Source organism: Phyllostomus discolor, chromosome X (assembly GCF_004126475.2).
Source record: "Phyllostomus discolor isolate MPI-MPIP mPhyDis1 chromosome X, mPhyDis1.pri.v3, whole genome shotgun sequence".
NCBI classification, from domain to species: domain Eukaryota; kingdom Metazoa; phylum Chordata; class Mammalia; order Chiroptera; family Phyllostomidae; genus Phyllostomus; species Phyllostomus discolor.
The window spans coordinates 28,461,337-28,486,811 of NC_050198.1; the positions used below are offsets into that span (position 1 = coordinate 28,461,337).

The 25,475-nt window shown below is 37.5% G+C and overlaps 1 protein-coding gene across 2 annotated transcripts in view; it reads right to left on the bottom strand.

The window, feature by feature from the left end:
- EFHC2 (EF-hand domain containing 2) overlaps positions 1-25,475 on the bottom strand; it is a 257,879-nt gene that overhangs the window by 209,393 nt on the left and 23,011 nt on the right. For both annotated transcript variants that reach the window (XM_036016315.1, XM_028523328.2), the window contains exon 2: positions 19,400-19,552. In XM_036016315.1, the coding sequence (XP_035872208.1) occupies positions 19,400-19,552 (153 nt within the window). The remainder of the gene's footprint in view (positions 1-19,399; positions 19,553-25,475) is intronic.

Genomic DNA, 25,475 nt, shown 5'->3' on the forward strand with positions numbered 1-25,475 from the left:
TATAAAGACCTTCCCACATCAGAAAACTAAGGAGTTCGTTATCACATATCATTATTATATGAAATGTTAAAGGGATTAATTTAAGAAAAAGATCAAAACTATGAACAATAAAATGTCAATAAATACATATCTATCAACAATTGAATCTAAGAAACAAACTAAGCAAACAAGAACAGAGACAGAATCATGGATACAAACAGCATTTTAATGATTTCCAGATTAGAGAGGTTATGGGGTCATGGGTGAAGAGGTGAGGGGATTAAGAAGTACAAATAGGTAGTTACAGAATAGCCATGGGGATGTAAAGTACAGTATAGTAAATGGAGTAGCCAAAGAATCTATATGCATGACCCATGGACATCAACAATGGTGTGGGGATTGCCCAAGGGAGTGGAGGATCCTGGTTGGAAAGGGGCAAGGGAGGAAAAATTGGGACTACTGTAATAGCATAATCAATAAAATATAATTTTATGAAAGCAGGGTATGGTACCTCCAAATAATTATAATGCATTGGAAATAAAGCTAAAAGCCATTTGGAAAGATTCAATAATATATATTTTTTTATTTTTTAATTGTTATTCTATTACAGTTGTCCCAATTTTCCCCTCTTTGCACTCCTCCCCAGCCCACTCCCCACTCCCACACTCAATCCCCACACTGTTGTCCATGTCCATGGGTCATTCATACAAGGTCTTTGATTAGTCCCTTCCCCTTCTTTCCACCATTATCCCCCTCCCCACTCCCCTTTGGTCACTGTCAGTCTGTTCCATGTTTCTATGTTTCTGGTTCCATTTTGCATGTTAGTTTATTTTTTCATTAGGTTCCTCTTATAGGTGAGATCACTTAGGATATGTTTCTGAACACTTGCTATGTGTCAGGCTCTGTGCCAGGCTCTGAGAATTCAAAGATTAATGAAAATGGCTAACACTAGTTAAGTAGTTTTAATGGATCAGGAAATGTGTTAAGTGCTTTTACACTTTATATCATTCACTTCTCATAACACATCTATAAAGTAGTAATACTACGATCCTTGTTTTACAGAAGTCAAAGTTTAGAAGATTAGGTAATTTTCCCAAAGTCTCAAGGTAAGAGAATGGGACAGCTGGGACTAGAACTCAAGATGCCTAACTTCAGAGGCCACAAGTTAACCACTATTTCCTCAACTTCCACAAAATCCCCAACACATTCCAGCTCGGTGAAGGACACAGATGAGTAACAGGGCTATTCTAACAGGGGTTTGAAAATGCTCAGTAGGAGGGGAAAGTGCTAAATCACCAGGAGCATCAGAGGGGTGTTGAATTGTGAAATGGTTCTTAAGGACTGAGAGATGGAGAAACAACTGCACACAGAGGGGAAGGGCATTCTATGCAGAGAGAATAGCATGAACAAAGTTACAGCAGCATGATAATGTATGGTATATGGGGTCCTATAAGTCATTCTGTGTGCTGAGGGCTGAGTGATGAAAGGAGAGCAGAGGAAATAAGACTAGCAAAGTTCAAGAACCAAAAGATAGGTGGTCTCTGGGCCATGCAAAATTAAGTCAAAGGATTCTAAACATTTTAGGACATTAACTCTGTAGTAGAGCGGATAGTCAAGAAAGAGAATCAAATTTACGGGAGGGATGCCACTGAAGTTGCTACTCTCTAGGTGAAAGATATGAACTAGGATAGCAGCAGTGGCCTTGAAAAGGAGAGTGATGGAAGGGAGATTTCAGAGGGAGTTGAGAGAGGACTTAGATCAGTAACAGAGAGGGTAATGCTGGTTCTCTTATTTGTTTAAACATAAATAAAAATATACAATTTAGTGATTTGACATTTAGATATAACTCAAATAATAATCAAATGTGAGCTGGTCTCAACATGGTAGTATATTAAAAGAAAAGGCCAGGCAATTCACTACCAATTTAAAAGTCCATCTTGTCTTAGACCTCTGAAGAAACTATAAAAGTGATCCAATTTATGTTCTACATCTACATCTCCCCCAATGCCTTCCCCCTCTTTTTTGATTCTCTTAAGTCCCACTTTTCCTCACCATCAGCTCAGTCTATGGTATCTCTCTCTTTCTCTCTCCCTCTCTCCTTCCTTCCTCCATCTCTCTCCAGCCCCTCTCCCTTTCCTACATCCCCCAAAGCCTGAAAATCTGACTGAAAAATTCAGAGGATGGGGAGAATGTTACTTGAGCAAAGACAATTTTTTGTTCAGCAAGTAGGGCATGCGGAAAATGAGAAAGCTGGGAATACATATAAATAATATTATCCTCACTACATATCAGTGAAAACCAAAGCTTCAATTGATAAAGCTGACAGTAAAAGCCAACTGGACAGAATTTAAAAGTTCTATTTTTGATACCCAAACACAAATGCAAAAATAAATGCCCTGAAATTCTAGAGAAAAAAGGCAACAAGTAGAACCAGAGAGACAAAGAATAAAAAACACTCAAAACAGATTTCATATTTTAAGCTAAAAAGGAGGGAAATAACAAAGTAGACTGTAGAGAAAATAAAAATTTTATTAAACATAAAAGGGCCACTAAGTTTCATACCTAAAACCAGTGCATAATAAAATTAAAAGGAAAAAAATAAAGAAATGGTGGCAAAAAAAAAAAAAAAACCAATGTTGATGGACGATGATTTGACTTTGGGTGGTGGGCACACAAAGCAATATACAGATCATGTATAATGGAAATGTATACTTCGAACTTTACTCACCAATGTCACCCCAATAAGTGTAATTTTAAAAATCCAAACCCTAGCCCTGGAGGGCATAGCTCAGTGGATTGAGTGTGGGCTATGAACCAAAGTGTCGCAGGTTCGATTCCCAGTCAGGGTACATGCCTGGGTTGCAGGCCATAACCCCCAGCAACCGCACATTGATGTCTGTCTGTCTGTCTGTCTGTCTGTCTCTCTCTCTCTCTCTCTCTCTCTATCTCTTCCTCCCTTCCCTCTCTAAAAATAAACTCTCTCTCTCTCTCACTCTCTCTCTCTCTCTCTCTTCCTCCCTTCCTTCTCTAAAAATAAATAAATAAACTCTTTAAAAAAATTTTTAAAAATAAAGTAAAATATTCTCTAAAAAAAAAAAATCCAAACCCTAAAAAAGGGCCTACATGGAGTTTCTAGAACCTAGATGATGATGGTATAAAATCTTTGAGAATAAATTCAGAATAATTGGAATGTAAACACAATTGTAGTAGTCTATTACTGACTGCTATTAGTTCCAAATGATTAAAAATAAAATAATAATAATAAAGGTAGTTATTTACCACCTTTCCTCCTAAAAGACCAGTAAATGAATTTGCTAAAATAGAAGAAACATGACAAAATATCTTATTTAAATAAGAGGGGACTTTTTAAACTACCCTAATACCCACAGCATAAATGAAACACTGGCGAACAACTGGGAACAGCAATGCATCAATAATATCTTAATGGCCAGTTTTCAGAACTCACCCTTCTCAATGCCAGCATCTCCATAATTAGTCTTCTGAAATAAGCCAGAATTCATGCCAAAGAAAAATTCAAGAAGTATGCAGCATAGGAGATGACTGAAATAGTCCCAATTCATGCTTCATTTCCTATAGGAACACCACTCTCCCTACCCCATGTATTATAAAACAACAACAACAACAACAACAACAAGCCAAGTCTTAGGAAAGGGAGGAGAGTTAATTCTTCATGACTACCACTATGAGCTGGACACTTGACATGCATTGTCCATCTGATGCTCATAACAGCTCTAAGTTGGGGGTTAGTGTTCTTTTAAAAAAAACTCTTTTTTTAAGATTTTATTTATTTATTTTTAGAGGGGAAGGGAGAAAGAGGGGGAGAGAGACATCAGTGTGTGGTTGCCTCTTGTGTGCCCCATACTGGAGACCTGGCCCACAATCCAGACATGTACCCTGACTGGAAATCAAACTGGCGAGGCTTTGGTTCACAGGCCGGGGCTCAATCCACTGAGCCACACCAGCCAGGGCAGGGGTTGGTATTCTTACTTCATAGATGATAGAATTGAGATTAAAGAGGTTGAAAAACATAGCCAAGATGAAACAGGTAATCAGTGGCAAGTCTAGGTTCTGGGCCTATCTGCCTGACTGAAAAGGCTTGCCCTCTCTACCATACCAAAGAGGCTCCCATTAGTAGGGTGTTGTAGGAGGACATTTTTCTCAAGGGATACCCCAACCACTGTACACATAGTTCATTTCAATGCTCCATTTGGGGAGACATGAACCCTGGGTCCAACCCTAGGAACAAATGGAATGGAAAAGATCCTGATGATGATGGTTATACTCTCCTAAGAGCTAAAGTCAGCAATTGCCAGATCTGAAGCAGAGGAAGGCAAAGTATGGAAAGTAAAGAGACTGAGGCTGAAGAGACAGAAGAAGTCCAATAAAAGAGAAAAAGAAATAGAGAAAAGGTCAAAAGAATGGAAGGGGGAGGGAATAAAGAAGTTGAAAGACTGGTGGTGGGGTATAGGGAGGGTAGATGAATTTGAAAAAAGAATGGAGATAAGTATTTCTGCCTCCCTTGATAATGTGGGAATCATGCCCTCCCTGCCATTTCCCATTTCTAATATCCTAGAAAAAATAACCACGCTCCCTAAATTAAATATACCTCTGATAAAAGGTTTATGATAATGACATGTATCCCGGGAGAATCCTCTTTATTAAAAGAACTATTACCACACTAAACAGCACAATGAATTTCATAGTCAAAACAGGTATTTAAATGGGAGAGCATAAATAAAATAAGTAGAAGAATATAAACAATTCTAACATCTTTAAATGTTTAAAAATATATGAAGATGGTTAGAAGAGCAATTTATTTGAAAAAGTAAAACCAACATACTTAAAAATAAGACAGAAAACTGAACTTGAACAACAATTAAAATAAATTTAAAAAAATAAAGGGATATGAATCCAGAAGATGAAAAATTACTATACAAATAACCAGAAATCTGCCATAGTGTATTATTACATGAATTGGCTGCACTTTGCTTATATACATACTTGTTACCAAAGCAATGCCTCAAATCTTAAATCCAAAAGTGAGCTAGACACCAGAGAAGACAGACTACAAGATTTCATTTATATGAAGTTCAAAACAGGCAAAACTAATCTATGGTAATGGAAGTAAGAGCAATGGCAGAGGGGTGAATGAAAGGGGGTATGAGGGAAATTTCTGAGGCGGTAGAGGTATTCTATATGTTATTTGGGGTGGTGGTGCATACCTTTGTCAAAACTCATGGAACTGTATGCTTAGAATGGGCACATTTCATCATGTATAAATAACCTCTATAAAGTTCATTTGAATAATTAAAATAAGACTTACTTCAATAAAGTTGATTAAAATAAAAACTCAATAAAATCCTAAAGAAATACAGTTATTCTGTATCCTGATTGTGGTGGTTGTTAAAATAAATCTATACATGTGATAAAATTTCATAGAACTATAAACTCAGGATAAAATGAGTGCATCTAAAAACTAGTGGAATTCAAATAAGGTCTTCAAGTTTAGAATTATACTATTGTCAATTCCCTGCCTCTGATAATGTACTATGGTTACATACTATGTTATCATTGGGGAGAGCTAGGAAAAGAGTACACAGTAACTAACTGCCTTGGACCATTTTTGTAATTTCTTATAAGTCTAAATTATTTCAAAAACATTTTTTAAAGAGTACACAGATTATGTTTTCAGTGTTTGTACTATCACCCACCATCAAAGTAACGATCTTACTATAGGGCAGAATCCTGCGAATGCAAAACTGAAGGAGGCAAATAATTAAGTGTTTCCAATAAAGTTGCAGGTGGTCTGAATATAGAAGGGGGAAAGTACATAAACATTACTCTATGGATTAAAAATTCAGAAAAAATATTAATCAGTTTAAACTATAAGTCAGTAAATCAAATAGCAGCTATTAGTTCCTAATTTTTTAATTAAAATGTTACAAATAAATATTTTATGTCCAAAAAATAATCAGTGTGCAAAGAGGACAACCACATGAAGAGGCAGCAAAAGGAGAGCCATCTGCAGGCCAAGGAGAGAGGCCTTAAGAGAAATCAACCCTGCTAGCACCTTGATCTTGGACTTCCAACCTCTAGAACTATAAGAAAATAAATTTCTATGGTTTAAGGCACCCACAAGGAAACTAGGTACTCCTAACAAACTATTATAATATATTAAATTATAATTTATATAACATAACATTTACCTTTTATAAATATACCATTCAACTTTTCATAAATTTATACAGTTGTGTAGCCACTACCACAATCCAGTTTAGAACCTTTCCATCACCCCCTAAAAGTTTCCTATCTCACTGCTAGCCCCAGGTAACTACTAATCTGCTTTCTCTGATGTATTTGCCTTTTCTAGGACTTCAGATAAATGGAGTCATACAATATAAGGCCTTCTTTGTCTGCTTTCTTTCATTTAGTATGTTTTTGAGGTTTGTCCATGTTGTAATATATATCATAGTTTCTTTTCAATACTGAATATTTCCATTACATGGCTATACCACATTTTCTTTATCCATTCATCAGTTGATGGTCACTTGGGGTTTTCCCTGTTTTGCACTACTATGAATAATGATGCTATGAAGTTTTATGTGAACATATATTTTAATTTCTCTTAGAAAATACATAGGAGTGGAATTACTGATTCATGTGGTAAATATTATATATTTAACTATCTAAGAAAGTGCCAAACTCTCTTCCAAAATAGCAGTATCATTTTACATTCCTATCAAAATGTATGAAAATCCCAGACCTCCACATCTTTGGCAACACTTAGTATTTGTCGGTCTTTTTAAATTATATGCATTCTAATCGGTATGTAGTGGTATCCAAGTTTAAGCTTGAAAAGACAATTTTAACTTTGGACTAATGTTAGGCATGTGGGTAGGGTCTTTAAATTTTGCCTAATAACTAAACTCTAGGTTTTAGGAAACGGGGAAAGGAAAACTCTACCTTCCTTAATAAGACACTAATTTGTGACTCTCATTCTTTTTATTCCAAAAACACTCATTCTGAATTTGGGGACTTTTTATGAAATATCTTTTAAATTTCAAAGTATTATTTAAGAAATATATTATATGATGAAATTGTAAACTTGAACACAAATTTAAATAATGTAATTTTGTGTTTTCCTCAGTGATAAATGCAGAATGCATAGTTTGAAATTTGGGGCATGACATGTTTGATTTCAGGCAAGTCTTTTGATTTCTTCAGAACTAAGTAGCTGAAGATTTATGTAGTTGTGATGTAAAACAGGGGATTTAAACTGCAATACATTGCAATTACATTGTGTTACAATTATACATCTTGGCATCTTTTCCTTAAATATATTTTATTGATTATGCTATTACAGATGTCCCATCTTTTCTCTGCCCTTTACCCTCTCCACATTCCTCCCCCCTCCCGCCAGCATACCCCCCCTACACCCATTTACCTCATCTCCTTGGGTCATACATATAAGTTCTTTGGCTTCTACACTTCCTATACTATTCTTAACCTCCCCCTGTCTATTTTGTGCCTACCAATTATGCTTCTTATTCCCTGTACTTTCCCCCCCATTCTCTCCCACTCCCTCCCTGCTGATAACCCTCCGTGTGATCTCCATTTCTGTGATTCTGTTACTATTCAAGTTGTTTGCTTAGTTTCTTTTTGTTTTTAGGTTCAGTTGTTGATAGTTGTGAGTCTGTTGTCATTTTACTGTTCATACTTTTTTTAGCACTGATATATATGCTGATTTATTTATATTTATTCATTTTCTAAATACAGTTAATCTCCTGAAATAAGTTAATTTATTTCAGACAAATTACATGTAGTATAATTACATGTAGTTTAAGAACTTTATATTTGAAGTTTACAAATCAAAATTCCATGGAACTTTTTTTTTTTGAAAAAAAAGTTTGGCAGTTTTTTATTTTTTTATTTTTTATTTTATTTTAATTGTTGTTGCAGTATGATTTTCTTTTACTCCCATCCCAACCCACCCACCCAGCCCTCCCCTCCTCCCTCCCATTTCTACCCTCCCCTAGTTTTTATCCATGTATCCTTTATACTTGTTCCTGTAAACCCTTCCCCATACTTTTTTATCTTCTTTTTCTTAGATAAGTCCCTTTAACATTTCATATAATAAGGGCTTGTGATGGTGAACTCCTTCAATTTGACTTTATCTGGGAAGCACTTTATCTGCCCTTCCATTCTAAACAATAACTTTGCTGGATAGAGTCATCTTGAATGTAGGTCCTTGCCTTTCATGACTTAGAATACTTCTTTCCAGCCCCTTCTTGCCTGTAAGGTCTCTTTTGAGAAATCAGCTGATAGCCTTATGGGAACCCCTTTATAGGTAACTGTCTCCTTTTCTCTTCCTGCTTTTAAGATTCTCTCCTTATCTTTTAATCTTGGGTAATTTAATTATGATCTGTCTTGGTATGTTCCTCCTTGGGTCCAACTTCTTTGGGATTCTCTGATCTTCCTGGACTTGCATGTCTATTTCCTTCACCAGATTAGGGAAGTTTTCTTTCATTATTTTTTTCAAATAAGTTTTCAATTTCTTGCTCTTCCTCTTCTCCTTCTGGCTTCAATGATTCAGATGCTGGAATTAAAGTTGTCCCAGAGGTACTTAAGCCTCACCTCATTTTTTTTTTAAAATTCTTGTTTCTTCATTCTGTTCTGCTTAGATGTTTATTTCTTCCTTCTGTTCCAAATTGTTGATGTGAGTCCAGGTTTCCTCCCCTTCACTTTTGGTACCCTGTATACTTTTCTTTATTTTACTTTGCATAGCCTTCACTTCTTCCTCTATTTTGCAACTCATTTCTGTGAGCAACCTGATTACCAATGTTTTGAACTCTGCATCTGATGTGTTGGCTGTCTCCTCACTGCTTAGTTCTTTTTTCTGGAGTTTTGATCTGTTCTTTCATTTGGGCCATGTTTCTTTGTCTCAGTGCATCTGTTATGTACTAAGGGGTGGAGCCTTAGGTATTTGCCAGAGGGGAAACCCACTTTGCTGTGCTGTTGCACTGCATGTGGGGAAGGGCTAGAGAGGGAACAACACCACTTGCTAGGCTCTTACGCTGCTTTTAGTCACTTCCCCCACTACCCACAAGCGAATTGTGCCTTTCTGGTGCTGATTCCTGTGTGGATGGGTTTTTGTACATTCTAGGATCCCATGTGTGCCTCCAACAGACTCTCCTGTGAGACTGGGAGTTTCTCCTGCTGCCACAATCCCCACAAGTTTTTACAGCAAGAGGTTTTGAGGCTTTATTTCCCCACACTGGAACCCTGGGTTGCATGGTCTGTCTTGCTCCTCTTTGTGTCTTTTATGAAGTGATTCTAATAGGATTCAGATAATCTGAAAATTACATAAATTTATGGAAAAACTGTCATTTGAAATTTTGGGTATGGTTTAAAAGTGCAATATATGACTCATCTTCCAGTTATTTTAAAATTTTAATTGTATTTTATATACTCTGATTATATTTTATAACTTTCCTAATTGGGTATAAACCAAACTTGAAGAATCTATGTTTATGTATTTTTCTGTGGTAGTTATATGAAATTCTAATGTATTTTATTGCTCCTCGACCCCATACCCCAGTAGGAAAATTAAACATTTTGCTGGTATTGGGTTAGAAATAGAAAAGCAGCCCCTGAAATTCAGGAGCCAGCCCTGCACTATCATCTGGCTTTGGTGTTGCTATAAGCTGGGCTGGCAGCAACAGCAAAGACTTTGTGTTCTCCTGTTGAATATGAACACTTTCATAGAACATCAGTCTCAGACATGGCCAGTCTGAGACCACAGTAGATCAACACAAAAATAAGAGTACCCTATAACCATGTCTCAACACAGAGAACATGAAAATTGTCTAAGCCACAAAATTTCAAATATCCCCCTCTAGCTCACAGGAGTGACAGCTGCTTCTCTCATACTTATAGCTATGGCCTCACTCTAGTCTACTCTCACTATAAGTGATTTTTATTGATGCACAATCAGAGAAGCATCCCTGCTTAATAGAAACCAATCCAGAGAAAGACTCCTCTTCCATAAGCCCTTTCCAAAACTACCTAACACAAACCCAAATCCTACAATAAGTCTTTTCTAACATGTGGTCACTTAGACATTCTGTGGTTACTAAGTGTGTGTGTTTTCCCTCACTGCATGAATAATAAACCAACTTGTTCAATTTTAAAAAATCAAGGTGATCTAAGAGATCAAGTAATATTTTAAAAATATATTTTTATATTGTTCAAAGCATAAAGATTCACATAGCGCTTCATAAATATTCAGCTCACCACAAATCCAATGCTGATGAATGCAAAGTTATTAAAATTCTAATTCTGTGGTCAGTAGGTTTGATTATAATTATTATGTCCACAATAGATGGAAAAAATAAAATAACATTTTTAAATGTATGCATACCCTACAGGATCAACCTTTATCCTGCCACTTACTATAATAGGGTCATTTGCAAATTAGGAAACAAATTAGGCTAAACAGGAGCCATTGACAAATTAAAAGAAATGAGAGTATAATTGTAGGGTCAGTGTAAATGGTACCTAACATTTAAATAAAAGTCAAATAAAAACATTCAGTCATTTGAAAATTTCTAACTAGTCTGACTTTTTATAATAGCAGCTAATGATAGATCATATACAATAGCAACAGCAGTATATCATAAACTACTAAATGCCAAATTTAAATTGATAATGAAGCAATAGGTGCCTAGTGTAATTAGAAAGAGCCTCAGGCCAAAAGATCCAGGGTCTAGGCTCAGCTCTATGATGAACAAGCTGAATTTGCTTTTAGTCATAGACTAAATGTCATAAAGTAAGACTAAAGTCTTAGAGATCTATTGCTAGTGGTAAAACATCACTAGAGATCACCTAGCCAAACCCCACACAATAGTCAAAAAATAAAGGTTAGAGAGGTAAAGTGACTGAGCCACAATCACATTTAGTTATTTATATAAAAATGAACAAAGAAAACCTCATTTAAAATTATCAGAATCAGAGGAACCTAATGAACAAAACAAATGAGCAAAATAGAAACCAGACGTGGAAACAAGGAACAGACTGACAGCAACCAGTGGGGTGGGAGAAGGGGGCTAAGGGTGGAAAGAAGGGGAAGGTGCTAGTCAAAGAATATGTATGAATGACCAATGGACATGGATAATGGGGTGGGGACTGACTGTGAGAGCAGGAGATGGGATGGGCAGGGGAGGGCAAAGGGGGAAAAATGGGGACAACTGTAATAGAACATTAATAAAATATTTTTAAAATTACAAAAAGTATCAGAATTGGGAATCCCTGAAGGGATAACTCTCACACACTGCCACCTACTGCCCTCTGCAGATTCCAGCAGGAAGAAAGATACTTCGTACTTATCAACAGGAAGAGACTTACTTTACTACTCCAGCAGGAGGAAGTAAGATTTTCTCCTTGCCCAGCAATAGAGCCAATGGGAAATGCCACAACTCAACCAATGAGAAGCTATCACCACCCTGAACTGTCACTCTCTTTCAATGGACTTTTGCTCATAACCTCCGCTCCCAACTTCTTTCTTTTTCTCTATGAAGCAACATGCCCCTCCTTTGTTCTCTGTATTTGCATATGGTTTGTCATAATTCGCATGTCTCAAAATGTAATTCTTCTCTCATTCCTGAATAAACTCACTTTTACTGGTAAAATAATTGGCTATTGTATTTTTAAAGTTAACATTACATGGTAATTCCAGTGCCTTCAACATGCAACCTCAGAACCCTGGCCCCTACCCCACTTCTTATAAACGACTCCTCAATTATAGAATGAGAACAATCATCCAGGTTTGCTTCTTCCTTATGGAGGTACTGGGGTGATTACTGCACCTAACTGGTATGAGTGAATAGGTGCTTGTTTATACTTGAATGAATTCAATAAAACAAATAGTCTTTGGAAGTGGGTGTATTATCAGGTAAAATTATGTTTTGCTGTTTGCATAAATCTTCCTAGTGCCAAGAGTTTTAAGCAAGTAGAACTGTGTTTCCAATGGGAGCAGTACTGGCATTTTAGATAGAACATTCTCTCCAGTGTATACCCTTTGTGTATAAAATGTGGAAAGTGTATACCCTTTCCACATACCCTTTCCACATTTTAGGGTATAAAATTATGGTTGGCCCCCAGCTACTCAATAGTAACAGCACCTCACAATCAGGGCTGGCCCTAGGGCAAGGTGATTTAAAACATCAAAATTAATGGAAAACAATCCATGATGCCAAGTGTTAAATAAAGATGGAATCAGTATTACTGATTTTCCTTTTGTCTCAGCCTCTAGTATAGCTAAGCATGGCAGTTAACTGATCCTGTCTTTATTTAAAATGTTGGCATTTTGTTCATCATGAAGTTTTTGCATTAATTTTTATCTTTAATATATTTCATTAAAATAAAAATTAACTATTATCTAGTTTGATTACTGAGTTTTGACACATCCCTCAAATTTTGCACCCAAGACAAGTGCCTCACTTACCTAACTTAGTCCAATGCTACTTCCAGTCATTGTGACAACCCAAAACACCTCTGCACATTTCCAAAGGCCTCCCTGAGTAAAGAATCTCTGAAATAGGGACTGATTTTTCTCATATAACAAGGAGTCCAGAGAGAGAGAGACCCTTAGTGGCCTAAAAATTGTAGGTCTACTATGGCAGCAGGGCTCTAGATCCTCTTTATATCTGCAGCACTCACAAGGTGGCTGCTGTGCCCTAAGGAATTATGCCCTAGTTCCAGACAGAAACACAAAGGTAGGGCGAAGGGCAGGAAAACATACCAGCTGAGCCTGACTCTTTTAATTAAAAAAATAAATTCCCTGGGAGCCACACCTAATAAACCTTAACTCATATATCATTGGCCAGAATTGAGTCACATGGCTGGTCCTAGCTGCAAGGAGCCTGTGGAAGTGAACACTTTTAAGTGCTTATATCTCCAGCCTGAATAAAACTGCTGTTCTCTCCATGAGGATGAAGGGGGTGGGAGAATAAAAGATAAACTGCTAGAAATGTCCGCCATGGGAGCCATATAAGATAATAAACACTGGCTCTTTTTCGTGACTGCAAATAGCCTCTTTTCTGCTTGTAATTTTATGGTCAGCCTGAGCACAGCATTTTGATGGTCACTCGTAGAATTATGGAATAACACGAAATAATTTCTTAGGCTCCACAGAAGCAGAGCCAGAAACAGGGATTTAGGTGCATGTGCTTTGTTATGGACATACTCATAGGAGAAACCTAGAAAGAAATGAGGGGAGAAGTCAAGGGAAGAGAAATGAGCAAAGCAAGGATGCATTCCCATGTGAAGTTTTGCGATGGTCAGACACACAAGGCCTATGAGCCTATATCAGAATAAAGAGGTGCTCACCTTGACAAAGCTCAGATTTTTAACTTTGAAAAATCAACTATTTGCTGCCCCCTCCTGTGGTAAAGGGTCCTGTGTTACCTCCCAAGCTTCTCTGGGCAATGTAGTGCCCATTGGTCAAGAGCAAAAGTCCATAGGAGATTGCAAATATGAATTGTTTCCCAAAGCACTTGCTTCAGTTGAGAGGGATGGGTATACCTCACTCTTAATGTGGATCTGGATGGGCACCAAGAGCATCTACGAACATTAATTCTGATACATTCTCCAAGGAACTGCCTTTATTTCTACTTTGTATTGTTTGAGAATGTAATACTAGATGTATTGCTATGATTAAAAGCTACTGGGAAAACTGGCAATGAGTTAAAAATTCCTCATTTTTAAGAAAAATTATTAATAGGTATTGACTTGTTTTGTTGAATCATGAATCTAGAAAGTATTTTATAAATTTCTATGGGTATTAACTTGGATTTAGTCTGTAGTTCACATTCTCATCACAGCATGTAAATATTTCATAGTCTTAGTGTCTCGTTTTAAGCACAATGAATATTTAATTGAATCTGACCAACAAAATAACTGAAAGAATTATGTTGCATTTAGTTAGGCCTGAAATGACCAAGTTCTTCATTTTCTCAAGTAGTTGTAAGCTAAAATCATTCCAGCCTCATTAAATATTCTACATAATTTTATAAGTAATTAAAGGGCTACAACATAGGCTTGAAAGGCACATGTTACATATTGAGAAAAATAAAATAAAAGGAATTTTCAACTTTAAATTCAAGATAACAGTTTAATATTTTATGGCCTACAACATTACTTATTCAGTGCTGAATTAGTTTTACTTATTGTAAATAACTGTCTTTTTAACATAAGAACTAAAAGTACAATCTTTTCTTTGGCCCTTGCAAATTATATATTGTAGAACGATCATGTACAAACACCTATAAGATTGACATTAACAGGAAACTATTGATGATCCATCCCAGTACATCAGGCCAGAAGTTTCTTCTGAACTCCAGGCCCAGCAATGAGTCAGGTAAGGGAAAAAACTTTTTAAAAAGATAGAGATAGAAAAATATTGGTCCATGTTCAAAGCAGAGATGGTTTCCCAGAAAAGAAGCTTCCCTACAGTCTGTTAGATCTCCATAAGTGTCAGAACTGGCTTTCAAAAAGATACGTGCTCTAAGTTATAGACCTTAACACTGATGACATGAGACATGTCACTTGTACCAAATTTGAAGACATTTTAATTGGAATCAAAGTATTGCTAATCAATCCATGTTAAAGCTGCTAGGAGTTCTGGCCAAGATGGAGGTGGAGGTAGAAATGATTTGCTTCCTCACACACCCCAACCAAAAGAAGGATAACAACTAATTTAAAACCAATAAACAACCAGAAGTGCCAGAAAATCAAACTGCATGGAACTCCGACAACCAAGGAGTTAAAGAAACATTCACCCAGACTGGTAGGAGGGGTAGAGACAGGCAGCTGAGAGGAGAGGATATAGAGCAAGGCAGCAGACTATGTGGGCAAGGCAGGACTGGCTGAACAGGAAACTGAAGACTCAAAGCTAGCTGTAAAATACTGCATGGGTTGCAAGGGCAGGAGAAACGCCCAGTCTCACAGGAGAGTTCCCAGGAGAATGAAACAGGAGCAGAGCAAGTGAGCAGCAATGTTCCCTCTCTGACCCCTTCCCCACATACACAGCAAAGAGGGTTGCCCCACCTGGCAAATTCCTAAGACTCTACCCCCTTACAACATAACAGATGCACCATGACAAATAAACATAGTTCAAATGAAATAACAGATCAAAACTCCAGAAAAAGAACTAAGCAACAAGGAGATAAACAACCTATCTGATGCAGAGTTCAAAACACTGGTAATCAGGATGCTCACAGAATTGATTGAGCTTGGTTTCAAAATAAAGGAACAAGTGAAGGGTACCCAAACTGAAATAAAGCAAAATATACAGGGAACCAACACTGAAGGAAAGGAAACTAGGACTCAAATCAATAATTTGGAAAAAAAGAAGAAATAAATATCCAGCTGGAACAGAATGAAAAAAAAAAAACAAACAAGAACTCAAAAAAATGAGGAGAGGCTTAGGAACCTCTGGGACAACTTTAAATGCTCTAACATCTGAATCATAGGAACACTGGAAGGAGAACAAGAGCAAGAAATTGAAAACTTATTTGAACAAATAATGAATGACACTTCCCCAATCTGGTGAAGGAAACAGACTTCCAGGAAGTCCAGGAAGCCCAGAGTGTCCCAAAGAAATGGGACCCAAGGAGGAACACACCAAGGCACATCATGATTAAGTTACCCAAGATTAAAGAGAAAGAGAATATTAAAAGCAGCAAGAGGAAAGGAGAGAGTTGCCTACAAAGGAGTGCCCATAAGGCTATCAGTTGATTTCTCAAAAGAAACCTTGCAGGCAAAAAGGGCTGGAAAGAAGTATTCCAAGTCATGAAAGGCAAAGACCTACATCCAAAATAACACTATCCAGCAAAGCTATCATTTAGAATGGAAGGGCAGATAATGTGCTTCCCAGATAAGGTCAAGTTCAAGGAGTTCATCATCACCAAGCCATTATTATATGAAATGTTAAAGGGACTTATCTAAGGAATAGAACATCAAAAACTATGAACAGTAAAATGACAACAAACTCACGGCTATCAACAACTAAACCTAAAAAACAAAAACAAAACTAAGCAAACAACTAGAACAGGAACAGAAACAAAGAAGTGGAGACCACATGAAGGGTTTTCAGTGGGGAGGAAGAGGGTAAGAATGGGGAGGAGAAGGTACAGGGAATAAGAAGCATAATTGGTAGGCATGAAATAGATGGGGAGAGGTTAAAATAGTACAGGAAACAGAGAAGCCAAAGAACTTATATGTACAACCCATGGACATGAACTAAGGTGGTGGGGGAATGCTTGAGGGTGGGGGTAGTGCAGGGCAGAGAGTGGATAACAGGGAGAAAAAAAATGGGAAAATTATAATAGCATAATCAATAAAATATACTTTTAAAAAGCTGCTAAAAGTACCACCTGATAAACAATATATAAAAGTTTAAATTCTTTTTAATGGTGTTATATTTATTTTTTATTGATTATGCTGTTACAGTTGTCCCATTTCCCTCCTTCGCTCCCCTCCACCCTGTACACCCATTTCCCCCGCTTTAGTTCATGTCCATGTGTCATACTTATAAGTTCTTTAGCTTCTACATTTCCCATACTATTCTTAACCTCCCCCTATCTATTTTCAACCTACAATCTATGCTACTTATTCTCTGTACCTTTTTCCCCTCTCTCCTCCTCCCACTCCCCTGTTGTTAACCCTCCATGTGATCTCCCTATCTGTGGTTCTGTTCCTGTTCTAATTGTTTGCTTAGTTTGTTTTTGTTTTTGTTTTAGGTGTGGTTGTTAATAATTGTGAGTTTGCTGGCCTTTTACTATACATGTTTTTTTTTTTTATCTTTTCTTAGATAAGTCCCTTTAACATTTCCTAAAATAAGGGCTTGGTGATGATGAACTCCTTGAACTTGACCTTATCTGAGAAGCACTTTATCTGCCCTTCCGTTCTAAATGAAAGCTTTTCTGGATAGAGTAATCTGGGATATAGGTCCTTGTCTTTCATGACTTGGAATACTTCCTTCCAGCCCCTTCTTGCCTGCAAGATTTCTTTTGAGAAATCAGCTGACAGTCTGATGGCAACTCCTTTGTAGGTGACTGTCCCCTTATCTCTTGCTGCTTCTAGGATTCTCTCCTTCATTTTTACCTTGGGTAATGTAATTATGATGTGCCTTGGTGTGTTCCTTCTTGTGTCCAACTTCTTTGGGACTCTCTGAGCTTCCTGGACTTCCTGGAAGTCTATTTCCTTATCCAGAATGGGGAAGTTCTCCTTTATTATTTGTTCATATATGTTTTCAATCTGTTGCTCTACCTCTTCCCCTTCTGGTACCTCTATAATTCTGATGTTGGAACGTTTAAAGATGTCCTGGAGGTTCCTAAGCTTCTCCTCATTTTTTTGAATTCTTATTTCTCCATTCTTTCCTGTTTGGTTGTTTCTTTCTTACTTCTGGTCCACTCTATTGTTTTGAGTCCCAGTTTCCTTCCCATCACTATTGGTTTCCTATGCATTTTCCTTCATTTCTTTTATGGTAACCTGCATTTGTTCATCTAATTTGCGACCAAAATCAATCAATTCTGTGAGCTTCTTGATCACCAGCGTTTTCAACTGTGCGTCTGATAGGTTAGCTATCTCTTAGTCACTCAAAAGGATGAGTTATGGGGCACTGATTTGTTCTTCTGTTTGAGCCATCTCTCTCTCTTTTTTTTTCCCTTGGTCTGGTCACTCCTGTTACAGTGAGGGGCGGAGTCTTAGGTGTTCACCAGGGCTGGGCACCCCAGTCACTAGATTGTGATGTTGTGTGTGAGGGTGGGGTCGAGAGGGAACAATGGCAGTAGCTCTGTTATCTGTGGGACCTCAGTCCCTTCTCTGGGATCCTGGGTTGTGCGCTCTGCCCTGCTCTACAATCACCACCTCACTGGGTCTGCTGCTGCCACTTGCATACTCAGGGTCCACCTGTTGCTGCGATCTTGCACTCCCCAGATGCCTTGCACTCCCGGTTGCCTTATGCACCCAACTCTCCCTGCTCTCCACACCTCGCCCCGCGCCCGGCTGCTTATCTCCGCCCCTCCTACCGGTCTGGACGAACGAGTCTATTTCAATTTCTTGGCTGTCCGACTTCCATTCAGATAAATTTTCTGTCAGTTCTGGGTGTTATTCTGCCTCTAAATTGTTGTTATTCCAATCTTGGTTGTGCATGGAGGTATGGTGCGTCCACCTATGCCTCCATCTTGGCCAGAAGTCTGTCTGAATTCTTTATCTAATTACCTAAATTATATTTTAATTATAGGACCTAAATAATCTAAGAACAGTCTCTGTTTTGGAGAATAGAACATGGGACAGAGATACGGGGTTGTCAATAAATACAGCAATGAGAAATAATTGGTCAGCCTGGGTTTTTTTTCCTTTTGATCTTAGTTCCTTTTTAAGATATTCAAATGGATTGCCTTTGTCAACTGTCAAAATGCCAGAATATATGTGTGTGCTATATGTATAAACATACACATTAAGAAGTTCAGGCCCTTCTCTGATAATGAAACCTCTTTCCTTCACTTGTACAATTCTTGGCATGGCACCACCTGGTCATCAGGAAGGGAAAACCAAAATTGGTATGGAGAAAAGGAGAGAAAGCATCTTTCTGTTGCTATGTAATGGCACACTGAGAATCAAACAAACTTATTTACTTAATAGCAACTGAATAAACAAAAGTGATGGCCTATAAAAGAACAGCTTATCCTGTCCAGGGGACAAGATGAGAGAAAGTCTGATAAAATATCACATGATTTCACTTATATGTGGAATCTAAAGAAACAATATAAATGAACAAACAGAAATAGACTCATATATATAGAGAGCAGACTGATGGTTGCCAGAAGGGAGGGGATTGGGAGACTGGGTGAAAAAGGTGATGGAATTAAGAGGTACAGATTCATAGTTACACAACAGTCACCAGGATATAAAGTACAGCATAGGTAATATAGTCAATAATACTGTAATAACTATGCATGGCACCAGGTGGGTACATGAAATATCAAGAAAAACACTTTTTAATGTATATGATTGTCTAAGCACTATGCTGTACACCTGAAACTAATACAAAATAATATTGAATGTAAACTATCATTTTAAAATAATCATTAAAAGAAAAGTTAATAAGCATTAGCCAAGAAAGGTGAACATTTGGCGTCCTGCAACCAATGTGCCTGATCAGAAACAGAAACAGGGATAATTTTTCTTTGTTTGGCATACCTTTGCTCCATAATTTGTCTTTTCAGAAAAACTAACCTTAACATTTATATTGGGACTCTTATTTTCTCAAATCTACTTAATATTTAGTACATGTAACATTTTAATATTGCATTTATCCCAATGTCATGTGACTTACCTGCTTATCAAATGCTACCCAGGATGGTACTCCACTTCCCATTTCTTTAGGAAACACACTATATTTAGGCTTCGACCTTTGCCTGAGAGGCAGTTCATCTATTCCAGCTTTACCTTCAGTCACCAGCATTCTGTGGAACTTATCCTTTCCCACCTGTGAACACAAGAGATAACATAAAATGGCCAAACTTGCTCTGTAAGACTTTTCTTACTTGTTTTAAAAGGTAAACACATTTCCTATCATTTATTTTTCCCATTACAAAATGCATATTAGAGTAGGAAATAATTACAATCAATCTTTCTCCATAAAGTTGTATCACATTTTAAATTCCATTCATTTTAACAAATTTGAAACTTTGGAAAGAAATAAGAATAAACCCAATGCTCCATGCTATTTAAAACATTTAAAAATATCTATTATCACAAGTGAACATTTAGAACATTAGCTTGCTAATTGGCATATTCCACTTACTTGCAAAGAACAAAAACAAGGGGGAAAAAAACTCCTCTGCTTCAGAGTAAAAAATGTAAGTTTCCAACAGAAATCTAACATTATTTTCACCAAAACAGAGAACAAAAACTTTTGCTCATTAAACTATATATAATAGGAAATTCCTCAGAGCTGACATTCTCCTCCTAATTGCAGAACCTTGACCTCCCTCTTCCTCACTTCTCTCCCATCTTTTCTGGGGATCGGGGCAGAGAGGTAAAAACCTGTAAAATGCTACCAAGGGCTGGAAAATATGTGGGCCAACATCAACTCACATGTAGTGTTAGAAAGAAAATAAAGCAGAAGAATCCTTCTGAGTTATGACAATACCTAGCAAAATGAAAGGCATATGCCCTACAGACTAGGAAGTTCACCCCTAAATATCTTTTGTGTTGTGCACAAGGAGCTATTTATCAAATAATTTGTTATAGCAGTGTTTGTATGAGTGAAAATTAGGAAAGAATGTTTTTTTAATTTTAATCATTGTTCCAATACAGTTTTCTCCTTTTTACTCCCAATCCAGCCCCCCCTTCCCACTCTTCCCCACTTCCCTCCCATTACCACCCTCCCCTTAGTTTATGACCATGTGTCCCTTAAGTTTGTTCCTGTGAACCCTTCCCACTGTCCCCTTAAATTCCTTCTACTCTCTTCTGTGGGCACTGTCAGCCTGACTTCTATTTCAGTGTCTTTGGTTATATTTTGCTTGTTTCTTTGTTTTGTTGTTTAGGTTCCTGTTAAAGGTGAGACCATACAGTATTTGTCTTTCATTGTCTGGCTTGTTTCACTTAGCATAAGCGAATGTTTTCCAGCTCCATCCATGATGTTGCATAGGGTAGGAGCTCCTTCTTTCTTTCTGCTGCATAGAATTCCATTGTGTAAATGTACCATAGTTTTTTGATCCATTCATTTACTGATGGGCATCTTGGTTGCTTCCAGCATCTAGCTATTGTAAATTGTGCTGCTATGAACATTGGGATGCATAGGTTCTTTTGAATTGGTGTTTTAGTATTCTTAGGATAGAGTACCAGCAGTGGAATTGCTGGGTCAAAAGGCAGATCCATTTTTAGTTTTCTGAGGAAGTTCCATACTGCTTTCCATAGTGGTTGTACCAGTCTGCAGTCCCACCAACAGTGCACTAGGAATCCGTTTTCTCCACAACTTCTCCAACACTTGTTGTTTGTTGCTTTGTTTATGATGGCCATTCTGTCTGGTGTGAAGTGGTATCTCACTGTGGATTTAATTTGCATCTCTCTGATAGCTAGCGATATTGAACATCGTTTCATGTGTCTTTGGATTTTCTGTATGTCCTCCTTGGAGAAGTGTCTGTTCAAGTCCTTTGCCCACTTTTTAATTGGGTTCCTTGTCTTCTTAGAGTGCAGTCTTGTAAGTTCTTTATATATTTTGGAGATTAAACCCTTGTCTGAGATATCATTGGCAAATATGTTTTCCCATACAGTTGGTTCTCTTTTTATTTTGATACTGTTTTCTTTAGCTGTGCAGAAGCTTTTAATTTTGATGAGGTCCCACTTGTTTATTCTTTCCTTCATGTCCCTTGCTCTAGGGGACAAGTCAGTAAAAAAGTTTCTGTGTGAAATATCTGAGATTTTCCTACCTACATTCTCCTCTAGGACTTTAATGGTGTCACGGTTTATATTTAAGTCTTTTATCCACCTTCAATTTATTTTTGTATATGGTGTAAGTTGGTGCTCAAGTTTCATTTTTTTGCACGTGGCTGTCCAGTTCTCCCAACACCATTTGTTGAAGAGGCTATTTTTACTCCATTTTATGTTGCTGCCTCCTTTGTCAAATATTAATTGACCATAGAGACTTGGGCTTATTTCTGGGCTCTCTGTTCTGTTCCATTGGTCCATGTGCCTGTTTTCATGCCAGTACCAGGCTGTTTTGATTACAGTGGCCTTGTAGTATAGTTTAGTGTCTGGTATTGTGATCCTTCCTACTTTCCTCTTCTTTCTCAAAATTGCAGCAGCTATTCAGGGTCGTTTATAATTCCATATAAATTTTTGAAGTGTTTGTTCTATGTCTGTGAAATATGCCATTGGTACTTTAATGGGAATTGCATTGAATGTGTAAATTGCTTTGGGTAGTACGGCCATTTTGATGATATTAATTCTTCCAATCCATGAACACGGTATATGTTTTCATTTGTTTGTGTCTTCCTTGATTTCTTTCCTGAGTGTTATATAGTTTTCTGAATACAGGTCTTTTACCTCTTTTGTTAGGTTTATTCCTAGATATTTTATTTTTCTTTTTGCTATTTCAAATGGGATTTTTTCCTTGATCTCTGCTTATGCTGTTTCATTGTTGGTGTACAGAAATGCCTTTGATTTCTGGATATTGACTTTGTATCGTGCTGTTTTACCAAATTCATTTATTAGGTCAAGCAGTTTTTTGGTAGAGTCTATAGGATTTTCTATGTACACTATCATGTCATCTGCAAACAGTGACAGTTTTGTTTCCTCCTTTCCGATTTGGGTGCCTTTTATTTCTTTTTCTTGTCTGATTGCTGTGGCTAAAACTTCCAGTACTATATTGAATAGGAAACAATCTAAATGTCCACCAATAACAGAAAAGATCCCTCAATTGTCACCTCTTTATAAAATGGAATATTAATATAGAGGTCTAAATTACATATATCCATATAGACAAATCTCAAAATATTTTACGTAAAATAAAAGGTAGTAGAAGGGCACATTAAATTTGATAATTCTACATCTTTAGAGTCTGAAAATATTAAAAAATACAGTATTATTTGTGGATAATATAAGCATGGAAGTGATAACTAGCAAATTCAAGATAATATAATATATATAATATGTGATACAATAAATATCATGAGGTCTATCTGGAAAAAGTCCAATGATTGTTAATATATCAAGAATGGTTTGTGTGACATTGATGTCAACTGGCAGCCAAGGAGAGTGGACTGGAATGCACATGCATGAACAATGATGACTTCACTGTACTAGTCAGTGGGGGTGGTAGATTCCACTGAGTGAGCATGTGTATTGTGTGGCCTTCATATTCAAAATGACTGAGTTGAGAAAAAAATCTGCATGAAATTTTGCATTAAACTTCAACATTCCTCCACAGAAACTATTCGGATGATTCAGAAGGTCACAGCTATGGGCAAGTGGTGATTGGCAGCTTCATCATAACAACATGCCTGCTCATGCATCACATCTTGTGCAGAGTTCTTTCAGCAAAACATCAAATCACCCAGTGACTTAGCCCCCTACAGCCCAGAGTTGGTACCCTGCAACTCTTGCCTTTTCCCAAACCTAAAATCACCTTTGAAAGGGAAGAGATTTCAGATCATCAATGAGATTCAGGAAAATACAACAGGGCAGCTGATGGCAACTGGGAGAACTGTGTGAGGTCTCAAGGTGCCTACTTTGAAGGAGACTGGAGTGTCATTGTCCTGTGTATAATGTTTCCTGTATCTTGTAACTTCTTCAATAAATGTCTCTACTTTTCATAGTACATGGCTGGATACTTTCTGGACAGACTCATATCATATGAAAATGAATACCCATGTACCCCACAGCCCTGCATAAAAATATAACATTTAAGTACACTTGAAGCCCTCTCTGAATTCATGCCCTTGGCTCCATCTCCAAAGGTAACCATTATCCTAAATTTGCTACTTGAACTTGAACACTTTGCCAGCATGATATACAGTCAGAGCAATTGCCTCTTACAAAGTATGATGCACTGACAGGGAAGCCTGAGATGAAATTCAAAGGCTCTGTGTCTTTGTTTGTGTTTACTTGTTTCAAGGCAACCTACTGAATAAGAGAATATAGTTGTGAATCATATATCTGATAAGGCACTAATCTCTAAAATATATAAAATACTCATACAATGTAACAACAAAATGAAATCCAAGTTCTAAACAAGATGGAGGCATAGTTAGACACACTGTGCTTCCTTGCACAACCAAAAGAAGGACAACAAAATATTTAAAAACAAAAAACAAACAGAACTGACAGAAAGTTGAACTGTATGGAAGTCAGACAACAAAGGAGTTAAAGAAGAAACTTTCATCCAGACTGGTAGGAGGGGTGGGGACTGGAAGCTGGGTGGAGAGGACTGGCAGCAAGGCAGTAGCTGGAGGACCAGGTGAGGTGGCAGCTGGTGGACAGGGCAGTCCCACATTTGTGTGCAGGTAAACTGGGAGGAACAACTGGGGAGAAAGACAGACCACACAGCCCAGGGCTCCAGTGTGGGGAAATAAAGCCTCAAATCCTCTGACTAAAAACACCTGTGGGGGTTGAAGTGGCAGGAGAAACTCCCAGACTCACAGGAGAGTTCGTTGGAGAGACCCACAGGGGTCCTAGAACATACACAAACCTACCCAGCCAGGAATTAGCACCAGAAGGGCCCAGTTTGACTGTGGGTAGTGGGGGAAGTGACTGAAAGCTGGCAGAGAGCAGACCAAGAAGCACTGTTCCCTCTTAGACCTCTCCCCACATACAGCATCACAACGCAGTGATATGGGTTGTTCCATGCTTGTGGAGCCTAAGACTCCACCCTGACTACACATAACAGGTGTGCTGAGACAAAAAAAAAAAATGGCCCAAATGAAAGAACAGATCAAACCTCCAGGAAAAAATACAACTAAGTGAGGAAGAGACAGCCAACCTATCAGATGCACAGTTCAAAACAATGGTAATCAGGATGCTCAAGAACTGGTTGAATATAGTCACAAATTAGAGGAAAAAAAATGAAGGCTATGAAAACTGAAATAAAGAAAAATGTGCAGGGAACCAACAGTAAAGGGAAGGAAACTGGGACTCAAATCACTGGTTTGGAGCAGAAGGAAGAAATAAATATTCAACCAGAACAAAATGAAGAAACAAGAATTTAAAAAAAAATGAGAAGAGGCTTAGGAACCTCCAGAACAACTTTTAACATTCCAATATCCAAATCCTAGGGGTGACAAAAGGAGAAGAGAAAGAGCAAGAAATTGAAAGCTTATTTGAAAAATTAATGAAGGAGATTTTTTTTTTAATCTGGCAAAGGAAATAGACTTCCAGGAAGTCCAGAAAGCTCAGAGAGTCCCAAAGAAGTTGGACCCAAGGAAGCACATACCGAGGCACATCATAATTACATTACCCAAAACTAAAGAGAAAGAAAGAAACTTAAAAGCAGCAAAAGGAGAGAGTTTCTTACAAAGGAGTTCCCATAAGACTAGCAGCTGATTTCTCAAAAGAAACCTTACAGGCAAGAAGGGGCTGGAAAGAAGTATTTGAAGTCTTGAAAGACAAGGACCTACATCCAAGATGACTCTATCCAGCAAAGGTATCATTTAGAATGGAAGGGCAGATAAAGTGCTTCCCAGATAAGGTCAAGCTCAAGGAGTTCATCATCACCAAGCCCTTATTATATGAAATGTTAAAGGGACTTATCTAAGAAAAAGAAGATGATCAAAAATATAAACAGTAAAAATGACAACAAACTCACAGCTATTAACAACCAAACCTAAAAAAAAAAAAAAAAAAGCTAAGCAAACAACTAGAACAAGAACAGAATCAGAGAAATGGAGATCACATGGAGGGTTATCAGT